Source organism: Gorilla gorilla, chromosome 19 (assembly GCF_029281585.2).
Source record: "Gorilla gorilla gorilla isolate KB3781 chromosome 19, NHGRI_mGorGor1-v2.1_pri, whole genome shotgun sequence".
NCBI classification, from domain to species: domain Eukaryota; kingdom Metazoa; phylum Chordata; class Mammalia; order Primates; family Hominidae; genus Gorilla; species Gorilla gorilla.
Window position 1 is genome coordinate 55,070,213 of NC_073243.2, and position 12,117 is coordinate 55,082,329.

General features: G+C 40.5%; 1 protein-coding gene across 3 annotated transcripts in view; it reads left to right on the forward strand.

The window, feature by feature from the left end:
- Positions 1-12,117, forward strand: part of CDC20B (cell division cycle 20B) — a 61,027-nt gene that overhangs the window by 14,962 nt on the left and 33,948 nt on the right. For all 3 annotated transcript variants that reach the window (XM_004058844.3, XM_019013694.3, XM_004058843.3), the window contains exon 3: positions 11,260-11,488. In XM_004058844.3, the coding sequence (XP_004058892.3) occupies positions 11,260-11,488 (229 nt within the window). The remainder of the gene's footprint in view (positions 1-11,259; positions 11,489-12,117) is intronic.

The window sequence follows — 12,117 nt, forward strand, 5'->3', positions numbered from 1 at the left end:
GGCATTTGTTAGAAACACAGCATCTTGGGCCCCACCCCAGACTTCCCGAGTCAGAATCTGTACTTTTACAGGATCTCCTCATGACAACATACACACGTTTAAGTTTGAGAACCTTTAGACCTCAAACTTTTTTTGGTTTCAGAGCAACAGGAGTCTTTGGTTTGTCTTTGTTTTCCATAGTGGATGTGTTTCATGTCTCTATGAATACACGAGATATTTTAACTCCTCAGGCTGTATAAGCAAATGGCTTAGGAACATGCATTTTAAAATTAATTCATAGAATACCTGCTATAATTTCAGCCGTGTAAACCCAAGTCATTATAACTGTGTTTTGAGGTGGAAGGAGAGTGATTTATCTTTGGCAGGGATGTTGACTGACCACCGCTTAGGCAGGGCCCCATAGGGTGATATTATTTTGATAAAATCACTGTGATAGTTTCTAGTCCATTGTATTATAAGTACAGAAACTCTTATCAAGTGATCCAGAGATGAATGGATTTGAAAAGGCCAAAATTATGCTGTTACAAACTTGCATGTGATTGCTGAATAAGCCAGTTTTTACACCAGAAATAAAACATTATGCAGGCCTGATGTTGAGGTTGGTTTGACCACAAAATTCCATATTATATGAATACAACTTTGAAAACTTATGTGTATATCTCCTGTCAAGGATGAAATCAGAGCCAGTTTGTTAATTTAATGTTCCTAAGGCTTAAGAGCTTCAAATAATGAAGGCATGATATATAAATTTTCATACTGGCCCATTAACCAAACATTCAGACGGCACTTTGGAGAACTCGTGCGCTGGACAGCATTGGATGAACACAGATTTTGGCCCTGTCACACCTCTTCTTTGTTGTTTTGGCAGTCTTTCTCTGCACACATTTTGATGTCATCATCTCTCAGCCTTCTGGGGATCTGCCATCATTGTTTCCATGTTCTGTCTATACTAACTCTATTCTCAGACTACACATATATCAAAATGGCACATTTCTCTGCATAAGGGGTAGTATGTTAGAGAAACCACCAGCACTCTTTCAGTACATGAAGGAAGGCTTCTACAGGAGGAGAAGAGATTGATGAGTTCATGATGAAGGCAGGAGGAAGCTACTGGGTCAAGAGGGGATAAAGTAGTTGACTCAGTTATCAACCAACTCAAGCACTGGAAAGGATACAAATAAGGTGCAAGGGAAGGAGCCAGCCTCATGCAACTGTAAAATCAATTTTGGAAATATGAGAACACACATGAAACGGAAGGATTACAAGGCAGTAAATAACTGAGTGCTAAATAAATGACTTATTTATTTATTTATTGTTATTATTTTTTGAGACAGAATCTCACTCTGTTGGCTAGACTGGAGTGCAGTGGTGCAACCTCGGCTCACTGCAACCTCCATCTCCTGGGTTTGAGTGATTCTCTGGCCTCAGCCTCCCGAGTAGCTGGGACTACAGGCACGCGCCAAAATGCCCGGCTAATTTTTGTATTTTTAGTAGTGATGGGGTTTCACCATGTTAGTCATGCTGGTCATGAACTCCTGACCTCGTGAGCTGCCCGCCTCGGCCTCCCAAAGTGCTGGGATTACAGGCATGAGCCACCACGCCTGGCCAGTGACTTATGTTTTTAGAGAGCTTTATACTGCACACAATCTTCTTTAGTAGACACATTACTTTCTTCACAGTAATTCTTTGAAATAGGGAGCAGTTAACTCAGCCAAGATCACAGAATTAGTGAATGGAACAATGAAGAATAGAGTTTTGAACTTTCGACTTCGTAACCAAAATTATTTCAACTTCATGAAACTGTTTCTGTGTAATAGGTGAATAAATTTATTTAGAAGAAAACATTGTAGGTGAGTGAGATGGCTGTAGTACTCTGGTGGAGGGGTCATATTGTTTGGCTGTGTCCCCACCCAAATCTCACCTTGAATTGTAATAATCCCCACATGTGAAGGGTGGGGCCAGATGGAGATAACTAAATCATGGGGGTAGTTTCCCCTATACTGTTCTTGTGGTAGTGAATAAGTCTCACGAGATCTGATGGTTTTGTAAATGGGAGTTCTTCAGCACAAGCTTTTGCCTGCTGCCATGTAAGACATGCCTTTGCTCCTCATTCACCTTCTGCCATGATTGTGAGGACTCCCTAGCCATGTGGAACTGTGAGTCCATTAAATCTCTTTCCTTTATAAATTACCCAGCCTCAGGTATGTCTTTATTAGCAGCATGAGAACAGACTAATACAAGGGGTTTCATTTGTCAGGAGGCATTTTGTTTTATAAGAAATCACTGTATAAGCGCCCAAAAAGGGGAAGGCATGGAGAACACCACCAAAAGGCTTATCTGTGTGTACTGAAGTTATCTGGAAGGGGCCACGGGAGGTCTGCAGAGCAGCAGGTCCAGATGATAGACGAAGAGTCTTAGTGAAGGTAGCCTTGGCCAGCATGATGGAAGGAAGGGGGTGGGTGCTAAAGATGCTCTGTAGACCCTGCGGGCAGCTGCTGGCGATAGAGATAAAGGATGATGTTTACCTGAAAATGACCTTGACAGTGTGTGGGTCATATTGCCTACTAGGATGGGAGGGCATTGAAAGTTCAAACATGAGATGATGAACATTTTGGTCTTCATGACTAATTTGAAATAGTATTGAGACCCTACATTTGAAACATCTTGTGGACAGAATGCTGCTGCATTGGGCTGGTGGTGGGTGGGAGCGGCACACACTCAGAGGTTAAGGAACGGGGTTGGGGTATGCTTCAGAGCTACCTGGGCTGTCTTTGCTACTTTTATCTTTCTCTTGATGTTCTAGCAAGACTAGCATCGCCAGCAGGTCTTTTCTGGGATGTCTAGGTTTTTCCCACCCACTGGATATTTGTGTGTCAAATTATTTGTCAGTAGACATATTTGTTTCTATTTTCTCAGTTGTTTCAGTCTGCTACTTCCTGACCTTATTTTTAACCCCTCTGGGTTCTTTTCTAATTATTTTTGGCACTGGTGCTCTGAATTCCTCCTGGTTTAATGTCACTATGATGTGAACTCTACAGGTAAACAAGCTGAACTGATGTGCTTGGAGTACCGACTCATTCATCCCTTTTCCCTTCTTTGTCTTACTTTTCTTATCTTCCTCTTCCTTTCTATTAATAAATACTTGAGTCATTCAAAACTATGCGACAGGCATTTCCTTGGCAGGAGATAGATCCTGGAACAGAAGTTTAAAAATACTGAAGATGAAATAGCACAATCTGCAGCAGTGTTTCCTTCACTGCAGTCATTGAAGGAATACCACCTCTGTGATTTTGCCATATCTGTATATCGTTTATTTGCTTAACATTTTAATACTCATACTAACAAATGAGTATTTAAATACAATTTATTTTTCTAAAATTAATTTTTATAAGGAAAACTTTACATCAAAACTGAAAAATTGTAAAATGACGTTAAATACATAATTATTAGTGTTCATCTATACCACTATGAACCATATGTCCCTAGTGCAGGGACTGACAGAATTTTACTTTATATTCAAACTGTGCTCTCTTTCAAAGTTCTCTGAATTGAATCTACCCCTTCATGGGTCCTGGTTGTATCACAGGGAGCAATATAAAGTAAGTTTTTCTTTTATTCATAAATTGCATCCCTTTAAATATTTGAAGACAGTTCCTTTTGGGTTTTCCTCTTTTTTCTTTTTTTTTGGGAGACAGGGTCTCACTCTGTCACCCAGGCTGCAGTGCAGTGGCATGATCATGGCTCACTGCAGCGTCGACCTCCCAGGATCAAGCAATCCTCCCACCTTAGCCTCCCAAGTAGCTCGGCCACAGGTGTGTGCCACCATGCCCAGCTAGTTTTTTGATTTTTATTTTAGAGATGGGGTCTCACTTGCCCAGGCTGGTCTGGAACTCCTGGCCTCAAGTGATTCCCCCTCTGCACTGGCCCCCCAAAGTGCTTGGAGTACAGGTGTAAGCCACTGCGCCAGACCCTTTTGAGTCTTCTTTCTCCTAGACTAAGCACCCCAGGTTTCCACCCTTGGATGTGCTGGGGTGTTGTCCCATTATGGTGTTTACCCTGACCCCTGTCACTGTGGTCTCTTTCCTCCAAATGAACTCAGGGTTTGAATCCTGACTTGTCCATCCCCCTTCTTGAAGAACAGTTCTGGGACTGGACGTGGTTCTCCAGATGCGTTCTGAGCGGTGCAGAGACACAGAGTTTAGATTGCTCCTGTTCTGGACACTATTTTTCTGTTAATGGGACCTAAAATCGTACTGATTTTTTTACAATAATTTCACCATACTGTTCGCTCATATTGTAGTGGGGTCTGCCTAACACTGCCAATCTTTTTCACTGCATGTCGATTCTCTTCCATCTTATGCCTGTGCAATGAAGAAAAAAAATCTAAATAAGAATATTGTTCATGCAACTTTATTGAATTAAATTTTGCTGCTTTGGCCCTTGTCCCAGACTTTATTCTGAATTCTATTCTGTCCTTTAGTATTTTAACTATATTTTCAGCTTAGAGTAATCAACAATTTTGATAAATAAATCTCCATTCAAGCTGCTGATAACAAGTTGAATAGCAGAAGGCAAGAGACTAAACTCTTCAGTCCACCATGGGGGGATTTATTCAGGCTAACGTGGATCCGCTGACTTGTGCCATCTAGGACACTGGCAGCAAATTTATTACTAGTTACTTGATCCTCCTATTGGAGAACCATGAAAAATAATACATATATCTATCAGGGGGCGTGTATTTTTCTTATTTGTCATGTTTTGCTCATAGATCACTAACAGGTATTGGTTCTGAAAGTGCTGTCATTACTCTGGGTTTTATTTATTTGGCCCTACAGACTTGAACTTGTTTTAAAAGCCCAGATGCACTTTTATTGTTTCATTTATCTCATTCTCTAATTTCTGCAGAAATGTTTATTTTACTCTGTACAATTTGAAAATTGTTCTTTTTTTTTTTTTTTTTTTTATGAGACAAGGTCTGGCTGTGTTGCCCAGGTTGGAGTGCAGTGGCACGATCTTGGCTCACTGCAACCTCTGCCTCCTGGGCTCAAGCCATCCTCCCACCTCAGCCTCCTGAGCAGCTGGGACTATAGGCATGCACCACCATGCCTGGCTAATTTTTGTATTTTTTGTTCAGATGGGGTTTCGCCACATTGTCGAGGCTGGTCTTGAACTCCTGAGCTCAAGCCATCCACCTGCCTTGGCCTCCCCAAGTGCTGGGATTATAGGCGTGAGCCACCGTGCCTGGCCTGAGAATTGTTCTCCTTAATGGAGAAGGATGAAAACAGCTTATTTCCTTGCCTCTGGATTCTTTCTCAAATCCCTTGTGCCTTTTTAGTACTAACTGCCTCTAGGGGAAGAGATTCATCTATTTATTCATTATGGGGTTCCTAGATACCAATGTCCCGAGGACAGTAAGATAAAAGACAAAGTCCCTGGTCTTAAGGAGTGTATGATATAGCAGGAGAGAAAGTAAAAAAGTGGAATATGAGCAGACCTGCTTTTTAGCATAGGGATTAGACTAGATTGATTTGTCAGAGTTCAAACCGTGGCAAGGTTGCTCTGGTTGGTTGTGAGGGTTGTGCACTGCATATTCCAGAGAGTGCCATTCATAGAGACAATGATCTATACAGCTGTATATAGTATACAGCTGCCTATTAGCTCTATATCCTTGCTAAAATTACCTAACCCCATTAAGGTTTGTCTTCCAACTCTGTATTCTGAAATAATACTAGTACCTATTTCAGAGGGTTGTGATGAAACTAAAATAAACACTCCCTCTAATTCATATATCCCAGGGCTTGGCACGGATTAAGTGTTTGGTAAATGTTATTAGCACAAGGTGGTCATGCTGGAGCACGCACAGTGAGTGTGGAAGCACAGAGCTGAGTATTTGTTCCCTAGGGCTGCTGCAACAAATTACCACAAACTTTGTAACTTAGACACACATATTCTTTTCTAGTTACGGAGGCCAGAGGTCCAAACTCAGTTTCACTGGGCAGAAGCCGGGGTGTCAGCAGGGCCTGGCCTCCTCCAGAGGCTCTAGTGGAGAATCCATTCCTTGCCTCTTCTGGTTTCTGGTGACTGCCAGCATTTCTTGGCCTGTGGCCCTATCACTCCAGTCACTGCCTCTTTGGTCACATTGCTGCTCCTTTTCTGTGTGCAGTCACATCTCCCTCTGCCTTCCTCTTACAGGGATACATGTGATTGCATTTAGGGCTCATCCTGACAATTCACGATAGTCTCCTCACCTCAACTTAACTTCATCCTGAACTTACATCTGCATAGCCCCTTTGCTATATGAAGTAACATTTATAGGTTCCAGGGGTTAGGATCTGGATCTCTCTAGGGACCATTATTTAGCTACCATTGGCTGCCTAATCTAGTTTGGAATCGGGAGGAAGGGAATGTCAGAGACACCTTCCTGAAGGAATTGATGGCTGAACCCAGAAGTGAAGGTGGCTGGGATTTACCCTGGCACAAAACTGGGGATGAACATCCTAAGTGGGAAACATTTGGGGTGGACAGAGTGACGGTAGACGAATCACAGAAACTCAGACCTGCTAAGGCAGTAGGATATTGTCAACGTGCAACTTCTCATGTTGTTTTCGCAGACATAGCTGACATAGCATCAAATTATTATTCTTTAATTTCCTCTTTTAAACCCAGAATTTTAAAAATGTATATTTAAAGTTTAGAATTTCTTTGGAATTTTGCTCTAAGGAAACTTTTGAGCAAGTGTCTCTGTCCTCTGCCATGTTTTCTGCAAACTAAGTTTATCTTCCAATGCGGTGTCTCCTCCCTTTCTTGGTACCTGTGAGGGTAAGGGCTACCTGGACATAGTGGAGCCGTTGCAAACGTAGCCCACTGAATGTGGCCCACAGACATGCTCTGTTCAGTCCTCCAGTGTTTTTGAAAAATTAGAATCAGTTGAACACTTTAAAAAGTGGGCAAATTCATATGAAAAGTCTAAATTTCTAATATCGTTTATGAAATGAGACAATGTGTTTCAATGTGTTCTTGCTGTGGCTAAAACACAAGCATTAAAGTTTGAGAGATTCCCTCAGTTTCTGGGGCTGAGACCCCAAAGCCTCTGAGCTGGTACTGCGGTTTTTTTCTTAGCGGAGAGAAATAAAGTGGGGAAATGAAAGTCCGAGTGGCCCTGTGAGGGGGCTCATTCTTGTAATCCTAGCACTTTTGGGGGCTTAGGTGGGAGGCTTGCTTGAGCCCAGGAGTTAAAGACCAGCCTGGGCAACATGGTGAAACCCCGTCTCTCCAAAAAACACAAAAATTAGCCAGGTGTGGTGGTGCACACCTGTAGTCCCAGCTACTGGTGAGCTTGAGGCAGGAGGATCGCTTGAGCTCTGGGAGGTCGAGACTGCGGTGAGCCATGATTGTGCCGCTGCACTCCAGCCTAGGTGACAGAGTGAGACTGCCTCAAAATAACAAAGCAAAACAAAAAAGAAGGCCAGAGTGGGCCATGCTTCTCATCCAGGCTGGCATTACTCATCACCTTACCTGCTTCCCCCTAGTCAAGGTTTCTGAGATTGAGATGCCTGATTGACATGTACAGCCTCTTTTCATCTTTCCCATTCCTACTCAAAAACCAAGAACTACAAGACAGAAAAACTGACCCCCAACAACACTTTACAACAGCTGTGGCCTCAGCCTTTTGGCTCCTGTCTCCTGCGAAAGAAGTTCTCTTCGGTCAGTTGGTGGGGAGAGCACAGAGCAGCAGTGGAGAGAGAGCCGGCCTCACCCCCTGGGGGCTGCAGGCAGGGTGGGCCAGCACCCTTGCACATGCTTAGTAAAAAACCCAAACTGAACCAATGCTTACTGCTTCAACATTCTAGCATATTCCCTTCCTATCTTTCATTTAGAGCTAGGAAGTGGGACTGTATTGGAATACTCTTTTATAGTCCCTGTTTTACAGCTAGCAATATATTGTAAGCATTTGCATGTTTTATTCACTATTATCCTATGTTACCATTTTTAAAAAGATTTCTTTTATTGAAGTGAAATGCACATATTTAAAAAAACCTTTATTTTTTAATTTTTTATTTATTTTTTTGAGACGGGTTTTCACTCTTGTTGCCCAGGCTGGAGTGCAATGGTGCGATCTCGGCTCACTGCAACCTCTGCCTCCTGGGTTCAAGCGATTCTCTTGTCTCAGCCTCCCAAGTAGCTGGGATTACAGGCACATGCCACCACGGCTGGCTAATTTTTGTATTTTTAGTAGAGATGGGGTTTCATCATATTGGTCAGGCTGGTCTTGAACTCCTGACCTCAGGTGATTAACTCACCTCAGTCTCCCAAAGTATTGGGATTACAGGTGTGAGCCACTGCACCTGGCCAAAAATAACCTTTTAAGTCACCAATTCAGTGGTCTTTAGTGTATTTCCAGTGTTCTGGAACCACCACTTCTCTCTTGTTCCAAAATGTTTTCATCACCTCAAAAGAAAACTCCATACCCATTAAGCAGCTGCTCCCCATTTCCTCCTCCCCTAATCCCTGACAATGACCAATCTGTGTTCTCTGCCTATGGATTTTCCTGTGCTGACTATTTCATATAGATGGAATCACACAATACGTGACCTTTCCTGTCTGGCTTCTTTCACTTAGCATAATGCTTTCAAGGCTTATGCACATTATGACATGTATCAGCAACTCATTCCTCTTGGGAGTGATATGTAGATCACTTGCATATGTAGATACGTCCCATGATTTGTTTATGCATTCATCTGTTGATGAGTGTTTGGGCTGTCTGCACCTTCTTATTGTGATTAGTGCTACTATGAGCATATGTGCACATGAATTTGAGTTTGAGTACATATACCTATGAGTGGACTTGCTTGGTCATGTGGTAATTCTAGGTTTATCTTTTTGAGGGATCACCAAATTAATCTTCCACAATGACTGCATCCTTTCACATTCTGTACACTTGCAATGTACAAAGATTCCAGTTTCTTCGCATCCTTACCAATGCTTATTAGTTTCCATTAAAAAAATTCTAGCCATCCTCGTGGGTGTGAAGTGGTGCTTTGGTGTGGTTCAGTTTACATTTCCCTAATGTATGTCATTTCTGATGGCAGCAGAGCAGTCCCTCTTAGAGATGTCCTGTTAGTTTGCCTAGTCAGTTCTCCACTGGTAAACACTTAGTCTCTGTCTCACATCTTTTTGTACTTACAAACATGTAAAATGCAGTACACACCCTCATGTTCTCAGTTGAGAGCCTGGACTCTGGGGTCAGACAGGTGAGCCTCAGGTGTGGCATCTCCACTTACTGTGTAGTCTTGGACAATTCACTTGACCTCTAAGCCTCAGTTTCTTCACTGATAAAATGGGCGTAAATAAGATCTGCTCCACAGATGTTTCTTAGGATTAAATACAAACATGTGTAAAACCCTGCACATATGGTTTCATACGTAGTAACCACTCAATAAATGCTGGATGTTTTCTCCATCTTGGCTCATATCTTAGATTTCTTTTTTCTTTTTTTGTTTTTATTTTGAGACAGGGTCTTACTTTGTCACCCAGGCTGGAGTGCAGCAGCGCCAATGCGGCTCACTGCAGCAAGCAATCCTCCTGCCTCAGCCCCATCAAGTAGCTAGGACTACAAGTACACACCACCACGCTCGACTCATTCTTGTATTTTTTGTAGAGACAGGGTTTTGTCTTGTTGCCCAGGCTGGTCCTGAACACCTGGGCTCAAGCAATATGCCTGCCTCAGCCTCACAAAGAGCTACGATTTCAAGCATGAGCCGCCACGGCCGGCTGATTTCTTTTTTAAATTCTTAGAGGTGATATTGCTGGGTCAGTAGAAGTTATGCACATATATGAACGCTTTTGACTCACATTGTCCAAAAGTCCTTTCCAGATACTAATTTAACCTCCACAGCAGTGTATGCCAGTGTTTGTTTTTGGCACCTTCAACACCAGGGATTGTCACAAAAAAATTATTGCTAACATCTCATTGCTGTTTTAAATTTGCATTTCTTTGATTGCTAGTGAGATTAAATATCTTTTGGGCATTTATAGGTCTCTTTTATGAATTGCCTTTTTAATGTCCTATGGCCCAGTTTTTCTGTTGAGTTGGTAAACTTGTCAATTTCTATAAGAGCTCTTTATGACTAGGATTTTAATCTAAATTGTCTGTCATTTTATTAAAAGATAATTCCAGTTTGTCACTTGCATTTTAATTTCACATGGCTACATGGGATGGTTCACTACTACAGGCTCTATAAATATCAAACTCCTGGTGTTTCTTAGAGAGGATGGACAGATGTTGAGCAAATCACTTACTTTCTCTAGGCCTCAGCTTCCCCATCTGTGAAATGAAGGGTTTGGACTAGAAAATTGCTGTTTATATCCAGATTTGAAATTTTATCATTTCATGCAAACATCTTGCATGTTCAGTACATAGTGTTATATCATATGTCATATTTTACACTGATATGTAATGGTAATATTTATAAATGTAATTACTCCCTAAACTACATTGGTATACCTACAGACCCTTGAGCAGAGGCTCTAAGTAAGTAGTGGCATTTTGGTGTTTTTTAGATAGAAGAAATATATATCTATTTTACATATAAAATAATATATTTCACATATAAACATAAAAAATAACATTTTACACATAAATACATATACAAATGCTAACAGTTTACACATAAATATATAAAAATACGTAACATTTTTATATATAAATACATATAAATAACATGTTTTATAAATATAAACATAAAATATAACTTTTGTATATAAATATCAATATAAAAATATATAAAATATAACATATTTTATATATAAATATAAATATATAAAACAACATACTTATGTTTATATAATATATAAATATATGAAACATAACGTACTTATGTTTATATAATATATAAATATATAAAACATAACATATTTATGTTTATATAATATATAAATATATAAAACAACATATTTATGTTTATATAATATATATAAAACAACATATTTATGTTTATATAATATATAAATATATAAAACATAACATATTTATGTTTATATAATATGTGACTATAAAATATAACATTTTATGTATAACTATATACAAAAATACATATAAATATATAAAATAACATCCAGGTTACAAAAATTAAAAAAATCTCATTATATATATTTTATTGGTGTTGTACTAGATGAGTCATTTGTAATTCTCTTATAGGGAATTTTTACTTTTGCATCACTGAGGCCAGTGGAGTTACAGCTGTTTTTGTTGTTAAACAGGTACTCGATTCAGTTAATGCTACGTATTCTGACTTTAAGAGCAACTTTGCGAAGAGGCTGTCCGCAGAGGTTCCTGTTGCGAGTAGCCCCATTACCACAAGGTGGCAGCAAAGTCAAACTAGGGCTCTGTCCTCTGATTCCTTTGGGGAAGAGCAGTCAACCACCTACCTCCCAGAAGCTTCCGGATCAGTGCTGAAGACACCGCCTGAGAAAGAGACCTTGACTCTAGGTGAGGTGCCCCAAACGCCACAGCCCCGTTTTGCAACGTGAATAAAAGATATATTCCTGAGAGAATCTTTGTCTTGTAGAACTAAGGAGTGTCACATTGAGTCAACTCTTTTCTCTTTTTCTCCCTTTGAATAAGAAATTTCCAAGGTGGGGAGAAATGACACAAAAACAAAGGAAAGGTACTGTATGTGTTTAAAAACAAAAACAAAAACAAAACTTTAGACAAATTAAATTTTACAAAGTTAATTGTGCAAAGAACCGTTGGCCAATGGGCAACCAGAGAGCCACTCCATGTGGGGGCGGGCAGCATTTATGGATAGGAACTGGAAGTGCGTAGGAGCCGGCCTGATTGGCTACAGCTCAGTTCGCCTTATTTGCACGTGGTCTGATTAGTTGGCCGCCTGTGATTGACTGAAGCTCAGCTTCTGTGATTGGCGGAGACTCAGCTAAGATAGGCTTTCAGTTAGTTTACATCCCAAGTTAGGTTGCAGTTTAAGATGTAGGGACTCATCCTACATCCTCAGGCCAAATTTAGCTTAATTTTAATATGTTTTTGAGACTTGCATTGGTTAGATGATTACTTTTGTAAAGATTGTATGTATGAATGTATATGTATATATGTATATGTAC